Source organism: Hemiscyllium ocellatum, chromosome 8 (assembly GCF_020745735.1).
Source record: "Hemiscyllium ocellatum isolate sHemOce1 chromosome 8, sHemOce1.pat.X.cur, whole genome shotgun sequence".
NCBI lineage: Eukaryota > Metazoa > Chordata > Chondrichthyes > Orectolobiformes > Hemiscylliidae > Hemiscyllium > Hemiscyllium ocellatum.
This window is the reverse complement of record NC_083408.1, coordinates 73,727,414-73,737,107: the sequence shown is the minus strand read 5'-3', so window position 1 is coordinate 73,737,107 and position 9,694 is coordinate 73,727,414. Positions and strand designations below refer to the sequence as shown.

The 9,694-nt window shown below is 37.9% G+C and overlaps 1 protein-coding gene across 2 annotated transcripts in view; it reads right to left on the bottom strand.

Moving 5' to 3' along the window:
* Nucleotides 1-225: 225 nt before the first annotated feature.
* Nucleotides 226-9,694, bottom strand: part of LOC132818315 (RAC-alpha serine/threonine-protein kinase) — a 152,141-nt gene continuing 142,672 nt past the window's right edge. For both annotated transcript variants that reach the window (XM_060829202.1, XM_060829203.1), the window contains 4 exons: nt 4,327-4,541; nt 2,495-2,582; nt 1,687-1,789; nt 226-1,572 (listed from right to left, as the gene is read on the bottom strand). In XM_060829202.1, the coding sequence (XP_060685185.1) occupies nt 1,493-1,572; nt 1,687-1,789; nt 2,495-2,582; nt 4,327-4,541 (486 nt within the window). In that variant the 3' untranslated portion in view covers nt 226-1,492. The remainder of the gene's footprint in view (nt 1,573-1,686; nt 1,790-2,494; nt 2,583-4,326; nt 4,542-9,694) is intronic.

The following is a 9,694-nucleotide window of genomic DNA, read 5'->3' as shown; positions in this document are numbered from 1 at the left end:
TTATAAATAGTCCCCAACATTCAAATAGTTTATATAGACTGAACAAGTGGGCCCTAGTGCTGATCATTGTGTAACCCCTTCTCGTAAAAGCCTGCCATTCCAAGAATGAGAAGATTAAACAGTAATTTTCTTGGCCCATACCTAAAATAAAATGCATGGTCAATGTATAACATACAATGATTATAGGTTTCAGGTGTTATATCTCTTTTATTTATTCATGTTCAAAGGAAATTGTTACATTATATATGTAAAAATGCTACAAGTGTACAAAATAGCAGTAACTGGTTTTGTTTACCAATACCTAATTAGTTATCTTTGATCCACCAAATGCCAAGTGAAAAGCAGGAACGACAGTGTTTGTAGAGCATTTACTCACAAATAGTGCATTGACTACCAGTTCAATCCTGCAATTTCCATGTAGATGAGCGAGAATGATGTGAGCAATCTCAAGGGAATGTAACTGATGACTGAACTGATTCATTACAATTTGAATACAGTATGATAGATATTTTTCTGCTCCATTTAGAACAATAACATCCAGAAACTAACCACAAACGGGGAAACAAACATTCCTCAACATTCGTGATCAAGCATTAAGTTTGGTGTATTGACATAATTGATTTAAATTTTTAAAAAAATGATAAATAGTGTTACCAAACTGTGAAAGCAAAATCCAAAGATGCCTAGAAAGCATCAAAGAAATGGCATGTTTATTACATATAAACAAGATAATATGTGGAATGTATTTCAGTTAGTAAGAAGCTGAACACTGAAATGCAAACAATTATTCTAGATTTCAATTTCTCCTCACACACTGCAGCAAAGTTCCCACGCTGAAGATATTATTGTGCCTCACTGAGGCAATTTGATGTTTACACATTGTAGATAGGTAAACAAATTGTAGCTGAAGCTCTGGTTGGATTCCAGAGTACAGTTCACCTTTACAGTCATGTATATTGGGCCAGTAGTGCTTAATGAGCTATTTCTGACTTAACAGATTTGCTTCTTGCACTACTATCTTAGTCAGATCTTACACTTGTCAATAGATTGGATAGATCATTCCATATGTTTATAGGTATGAAAATAATTTGCAAGGAACCAAGCATAATGAGAATTTTACGGAAACAGAATTTTAATTCTTTCTGATCAATTGGATGCACCCAATGACCAGAAATATGTAGCGATAATAAAGGGTGTGTTCCATTCAAAATATCAGTTTCCACTGTCCTGTCAATCAAAATGGCACCCATGTATTCCAAATGCATGTTCCCATGATTGCTCATTTAAAATTAGTTGTGTACAGGAAACAATATTTCAGTTTAAATAACAGCTCACATTCCAATATATCACAAATGAAGATTTTGTTGAAACAGCAAACATTGTTGTCCAAATCACCAAAAACCAACCAGATGATACTGATAACCTCTCATGCTCATTCCTTATTATAAATTTGATCCAATTTCCTTTATTCATTTTTTTAAGGCAGTTGAGTTCAGTCCCTTCCACTGGCTGAGTAAGAAAACTGGGGAAAGTGTGGTCTTCTCTCATTATCTATGGATTCCATGCTGCCATCTGTTCAACACAAGAGCCTCATCAGTATAGCAGACAAGTGCTATGTTTTCAAAAATTTGACTAAACTTTTTTTGGAACAATGTAATCAGCTATCGTTAGAAAAGTAATGAGTACCTCGATCAGGTGGAGTGATTGTTATTGTTTGTGCTGTAAATTCTTCATCAAAATATCTTGTGTCCATCTCAGATGTCACTTGAGGCTTAAATGGTGGAATTAGCTATTGAATATACAAAATGTTATTATTTCATTGGGGCTCACAATAAAAAAAAACTCAAATTGAAGATCATACTGGAATAAAAAGTTATCAATTGTATGTGCAGCAGTGTCACAGAAACACAAAGTGGATGTATTAAATACATCATTGATTTCCTGTTTTTTCACATTTACCAATATTAGTGATGTTGGTTTTGGGAAGTGGAACACCTTCATTTTCAAGAAACTATTATCAACATTCCTTGTTCAGGTACAGCACCGCCATATGTAAATATCAACAATGTAGCTAAGCCCTACCCTATGAAGAATACCCCTACTGTAACAGGGTGGTTGATTGGTACTGTAGCCAACTTCCCAAATTGGATTTACCGCACATTCTCACCTTCCAAACTCCTTTCCCCAGAATGGATGAAATGATGGTGCAGTGAGAACAAAGTAGCCAACAACTAGAAGAGGTATAAAGAACGACTGGATAACAGAGAAAAAAAAAACCAGTAGGATTAAACAAAATAGTGCAGTGTGGTCATTGATAGGATGCAGGATTTACATCTGCAGTTCCTGCGTAGTACAATTTTAAATGCAGTGTTGAAAGAAAGACTTATTCAGTGCAAGCTAAGCCTCTCCGTAAATGAATACACTCAGACCAATTTTATTCAGTAAGTTCTGCACCTGTAGTACAAACTAGATCAACTTAAATATATTTCATCACCTTTTTCTGATAGACATCTTGCCACTTGATTCCAGCAAAGAATTTGTCTTGCATTACTTCCTTTGCGTCATCATAGCCACCACCCAACCTAGTGAGAAATGCAACATTTTGCATTTACATAATGGTCTTAAAACAAAAAAAAATGTCTCAATGTACATCTCGGATGCAAAAGGAAATAAAATTGGTCTAAGGCAAATAATATTCAAAAATGCACATAAGTATTTAGTCTAAAATGAATTTGAGTTATTATATCACCATGTTAAAGTCTCACAGATTCAACAATGCCAATTTCCAACATATTACGAAATCATAATTACATCATACATCTCACATCACTTCATACAATTAATTATGTCAATTGAAGTTTAATGACTACAAGCAAACATATGAGCAGTATTATCCTGAGATAACAGAGGTGAGTGACTGGTTCTTCTGCTTTGTTTTGGATCAATTAACAGGGAAAAATAATATCAGCCACAACACTGGGTGCCTTTGCTCGTATTTAAAATCAATTATTGAAAATCTATCTATATATGTTGGACCTCGGTTTATTAACTTGTGTCTCAAGCGTAACATTTCTTAAAGCACAGTAGCCATCTATGCTCCATCAGGATGTTAGCTGAAATTGAGTATTCAAATCCTGATGCGCAGCTCAATTTCTCAATAAGTACCATAAACCAAGCCAAATGGACAGAGGCAATGACAAATATTCTGCAGCAATTTCAGTTTATCTCCAGAAAAGCAAATACAGCCATTCAATAGTTTACAAAACTAGTCCCACTCATCATCACTGAGTAAATCACTCCACTGCGCAGAATTATAACAGTACCAGGGAATGTTCAGTAGCAAGTTACTACTGAAGGTGATTCAAAGTCAGCAGCCTGGTCAGGTAATGGTGTGCACCATGGAAGAACTATGAACAAAACAAAAACTAAAATAGATGGGTTTTGTAAAAGAAAACGTAGTAACTTGAAATATTTCTGCCTTATTAATCACTTAATGCGCAAGTACACAAAAAATATTTTATTGGAAGTTTTTTTCAGGAAAGTATAAAAATGAATGGAATACAGTGAACTGATCAAAACTAGTACACATAATTAGCAACATTTGTAGTTATTTATTTTGTATATCTTCATGTTATGCCTGATGTGGAATTCTTTACAAAGTAAGTGAATGATAAATAATTTGAAACGTCATAGTTTTACACTCTATCAAATATTTAGCTAAAGTTAATTCATTGCTAAAGACTTTCAAACCCAAATCAAGGAACTGCTTCCAGATCTTAGGTGCGAGTAGAAAAACATTGCAATTTGTTTAACATGTCTATGATCATTAGGATGCCCAAAATTCTTCTAAGTGTAGCAACTTGTAAGTTCAATTTGTAGACACCAAACAGCAACAACATAACTGGTCAGATTATCTGTTTCACTAGTAACACCTAAGGATAAAATTGTTGCCAGTGTAAATGCTGGCCAGAATTAATGCACTTCAAGATATTGCAATAGAACCATTTACATCCACCTCAGCAGGTAAATGAGACTTCAGTCCAAATGGCCTTTCTCTCTTCAGTAAAACCTAGTTCTACAGGTAACATACATTAAAATGGCAGAGGATATTCTAATCTGGTAAAGAATATCTGGATAAATGTAGTGATGAAATTTCAAAAGCATGTGCTAAAAACATGTACAAATTTCTGAACCAAAATTTAAATTTTGATAGTATCAGCTTGCATCCTCTAACAGTATTGAAGCACTGCTCAGACTTGCAAACATTGCTGGTGCAATTATTTGTAATTATATCCCTTCTACAACCCAGAGAAAGCCAACACACACCTTTGTTTGGGATCTTTCTTTAACAACCCAGAAAGAAGAGATTTGGCTTCAGGTGACAAAGTACGTGGAAATTTAATCTCTTCCATTAGAATGAGTTCAAACAGCTTTTCATGATCCTGATTGTAGAAGGGAAGGCGGCCACACATCATTTCATACATCACAACTCCAAGACCCCACCAGTCTACAGCGCGCCCATAGTCATTATCCTCTAAAACCTGAAACACAAGAAAATGAACATGTGGTATACATTATAGCAATAAATATGATTAGTTGTAAGATCATCTGAATAATCAAGCACTGCTATAAGTGTGAACAATTCAGATATTATTTTAAGTTTTTATAAGAATTGCTCACTTTGAATCACATCATGGCCAGGAAGGAAGTGCCAACCAGTGAACAGTTAGGTACTCTATTCGCTACAAGTGCACTTATTTTGGTAACTAGATAAACAATCTGCATTCATTGTACAATGACGGGGAAACCTTTGTACCATGGCTTATCAACAAACATTTCCAAAAAAAAAACTACCTGATAAAAAAATTAATGAACCTTTTATCATCCCTAAAATAACCTGATTGTTCATTTAATATTCTCCTATTTACTTTATACGCACTAAGTTTGGGAAGAAAATGGAAAGGAAATTATAAGAGATGACCAAGTGTGTGTGGAGACAACGGTAGAATGAAAAGCAATAACATACATAGATGTAGGAACAAACTGAGGGTTGAGACATAATGTCCATAGGATCTGTTATCTAGTGAGAACAGATAACCCAATCAAAGACGCAGATTGTGCTTGGGCTGAGAAATAATGTTGGAGAAAACTATCGGCACCGCGTCATAGACAGATTATCAAAAACAGTTAAAATGTGCAATTTGGAGTCACTTGCATATTATCATTGGAGAAGGATCCCAATATGAAGAGTGATTTAAGAATTTAGAACTATGTCACCAGACATGAAAAAGACTTTCAGGACTTGACAGAGATGTTCAAGATCATGAAGCATCACAGAAAGTCTACAAGTTTATTGGCTGGCATTGGAAAGAAAGGATTGGAAGGCAAGAGGCTCAAACCCAAACAGAAGATCCAGATCTGACACAGCCATCTACTTCATCAGAAATAAGTGTTTGTTTATTGGTTTTAACTATGTTCTATTCTCATGTTTTAATGTAGTATACATTCTGGTGGTAAAGTTAATAGAATACATAAAACACAACATAAAGTAATGAATGGTATAAGTATATACGTAATGCAAATTCATTAAGAATAACAGTACAGGTAGGATCTCAAAGCTGCAGTATGTGGGATGTCAAGAATACCATTGTGCTCCAAGATAAACTTTATGTGACAAATGTTTGAAATTTGAGTAGCTTTGCCTCAGAGTACATGAGCTCGAGATGGAATCACAGACACCGCAAAGCATCAGAGAGAGGGAAAGCTGTATCAGGAGGCAGTTACACATTTTAGGATAGGGTGTGCTGGTAGCTTCAGTGACCAGGGGAGGAGGAAGTGAGACAGGTCAGGGGACCCAGAAGATAGGAGTATGAGCCTGTGCAAATGTCCAATGTCCTGTGCAAGTCTCTCAGCTTGATTGTATGAGGACAGGGGCTATGGGATGGATGTGCTAGATGACCACAGCACCATGGTACAGGAAGCCATTCAAGTGGGGTTGGGATTAGGGTTAGGGCTAGGTTTAGGACATGTGCTCTGGGTTGGAGAAGAATTTACAGTGGAGGGGGAGGATCCAGTTGTTGTGATCCACGAGGGCATCAATGACATAGGTACAGCTAGAAAGAGGCTCTGCATAGTCATTGTAAGGAGCTTGACATCAAATTAAGCAAAATCTCAAAACTAACCTGTGAACCATTACTTGAACTACATGCAAATTGGCATCAGGTCAACAATGTTAGAGAGATAAATATCTAGCTGGAAGGTTGGTGTGTGAGAAATGGGTTCCCATTCATGGGCATGGCAGCAATATTGGAGAAAGTGGGATCTATACTGGTAGAACAGTCTGAATCATACTGGGACAGGTGTTACTGCCAACTGCAGAACTAGGAACATAGAGTGGGTTTTAGACTAAACAGTGGAGCAAGGGCCCAAGTTTAAGAAGTTGTGAACAAAGAACAAAGAACATTTATAGCCCAGAAGCAGGCCCTTCGACCTTCCAAGCCTGAGCTGATCCAAATTTACTGTCTAAACATGCTGCCCGATTCCGAAGCATCTGCATCCCTTTGCTCCCTGCCTACTCATGCATCTGTCCAGACACATCTTAAATGGGGCGGCACGGTGGCACAGTGGTTAGCACTGCTGCCTCACAGCGCCTGTAGACCCGGGTTCAATTCCCGACTCAGGTGACTGACTGTGTGGAGTTTGCACGTTCTCCCCGTGTCTGCATGGGTTTCCTCCGGGTGCTCCGGTTTCCTCCCACAGTCACAAAGATGTGCGGGTCAGGTGAATTGGCCAAGCTAAATTGCCTGTAGTGTTAGGTAAGGGGTAAATGTAGGGGTATGGGTGGGTTGCGCTTCGGCGGGTCGGTGTGGACTTGTTGGGCCGAAGGGCCTGTTTCCACACTGAAAGTCTAATCTAATCAAAAAATGAATCTACCATGCCTGCCTCTACCACCTCTGCTGGCAATGTGTTCCAAATGCCCACCACCCTCTGTGTGAAGTAATTGCCACATGTATTCCCCCTTAAACATTCCACCTCTCACTTTGAAAGCATGACCTCTCATTATTGAATCCCTCACCCTGGGAAAAAGCTTGTCTCTATCCACCCTGGCTATACCCTTCATGATTTTGTAAATCTCAGTCAGATGCCCCCTCAATCTTCTTTTTTCTAATGAAAACAAATCAAGTCTCTGTGATGGCAATAACGTCATACTCCCAGGCACCAATCCAAGCCCTAAGTTCTTCTGCCTTACACATTAATCCTCCTTGCATTAAAGTAGATGCATTTCAGGCCACCAGTTCTTTTGAGCTCATCTGCTCTCTGCCTACTCTTCCCTTTATTAATACTATCTTCATGATTCTTACAGTCTCCAGTCTCCACCTCGCTGCCTACTTGTTTTCTCTTCTGGTTCCCAGTCCCCTGCCACATTAGTTTAAAACCTCCAATACAGCAGTAGCGAAAACTTCCCCAAGGGAGTGGTGAAATAAAAAACAGGGAAAAGGCAACAGAGGAAGGAATTAATGTAGAAAATGATAAACGGACACTGGCAGCAAGGGACTGAGAATTCTAAGAGCAAATCTTCAGATTAGATTATAGGTTACAAAAGTAATAAAGGAAAATAGTTAAGGCACGTAGCATTCAAAACCAAGTAAAGGTTAATTTGCCATTGACCTAGCAGACCATTGGCTACTGCCTCATTAGAGAGAGATGACTGATGGTGGTTTAACCTAAGTGACACCAAGCCTAAGGTAAAGGGTGAGGTTGAGAAGTCAGGGCCTTCACGTGAACTGCACTCTGTATGAGAATTGAACCTGTGCATCACTCTCCATGCAAACTGGCCTTTCAGTCAACAGCTGCAAAACAGATGAACTAGTAATCCAAACTGAGATAAATATGTACAATCTAGTGGCTATTATGGAGTTGTGGCTGAAAGTTGACCTAGTTTGGGACCTAAATATTGGTGGATACAGTCAGTTCTTCGATAATACAGTGGTTGTGATCTTGTGCAACCCCATGTTATAGAAAAGTCACACTTTAGAAACATCGTTTAAAGTATTGGCAATCTAGTCACATTATAGCCAACTCACGTTTTAAAAGTTTGGGGAAATTGTTTCTAAAGCACAATTTGTTAATCGCATTATAGCTAATACACAGTAATGAAATGTGCATTATAGCAGAACGACCTGTATGTTATATTTAGGAGATACAAGTTAGCTCAAAAAAGGTGAAGAAGTGGCTTTGTCAAATAAATGTGACATTAGCACAATAGAGAGCGATGATGTAAATTTTAGGAAACCAGGATTCAGAAGCTGTCTGAGTAGATGAGGAATAATAAAAGCAAAAGGCCATTTGTGGGAATTGTGTACAGCTCCTTAACATGGTAGGCCAAGATATCAAGGAAGAAATAATGGATGCTTGTCAAATGGAAACAGCAATTGTCATGGGAGATTTTAACTGACAGACAGACTAGAAAAATCATATGGGAACAAACAGTTTAGATGAGGAATCCATTGTATGCTTTCAGGACAATTTTTTAGACCAGCACTCAACCAAAGAAGCAGGCTATAGCAGACTTGGTTTTACCAATGAGATCGGAAAAATTACTGAACTATACTCAATGCAGCAAGCATAATATGATTGAATTTTATATTTAGTTTAAGGAAAAGAAGGGTGAGCCCAAGATTTTGGATTTAAACAAGGGCAATTGAAGGGTGTGTGATAGTGTAAACTTCAGAACTTTAATAACTGTTCATAAATTGAAAGAAGCACCATTAGCTCTGTCTGGTATAAACTGTTAAGGAATATGAACATATTCCTATAGAAATTGAAAATAATTAGCCATGTCTGAGAAAAAATAAAGAGGGAGTTGAAGCTACATGGACAAAACTAATTTGAGATTGGCTTGATAACTGGTTTCTTTATTGCCACAAGGACAAATTATTGCCCTGTAGAATAATTTGAGGAGTTAATCACAGGAAAGCTGCATCTTCAAATAGATAGTCAATGCCAAATGTAACAAGGAACGAGGAAGCTACCTCTAATAAGAAGGCAAGTTGCAGACTTGCAGTATTGCAGATTCTTTCATAGTGAAGGGGACTATCAGAGAATACAACAGAATATACATAGATTGGAGAGATGGGCAGAGAAATGGCAGATGGAAGTCAATCTGGAAGTTGAATTTAAGAGTGAACTATACCGTAAATGGAAAAGTCCTCAGGAAATTTGACATACAGTGAGATCTGGGTGTTTAGGTCCATCATTCCCTGAAGGTCGCAACGCAGCTCAGTAAAGTGGTCCAATTCTTTCCTTCATTGGACGGGGTATTGAGTCCAAGAGTTAGCAGGTCATGTTACAGTTGTATAGGACTTTGGTTTCGCTGCATTTGGAATATTGCATACAGTTCTGGTCGACACATTACCAAAAAGGACATGGATGCTCTGGAGAGGGTGCAGAGGAGGTTCACCAGGATGTTGCCTGGTATGGAGGGTGCTAGCTATGAAGAGAGGCTGAACAGGTTAGGATTATTTTCATTAGAAAAACAGAGGTTGAGGGGGGACCTGATTGAGGTCTACAAAATCATAAGAGGTATAGACAGGGTGGACAGCAAGAAGTTTTTTCTCAGCGTGCGGAACAAAATTACTACGGGTCACGAGTTCAAAGTTTAAGGGAGATACACATGGAAAGTTCTTTAAGCAGA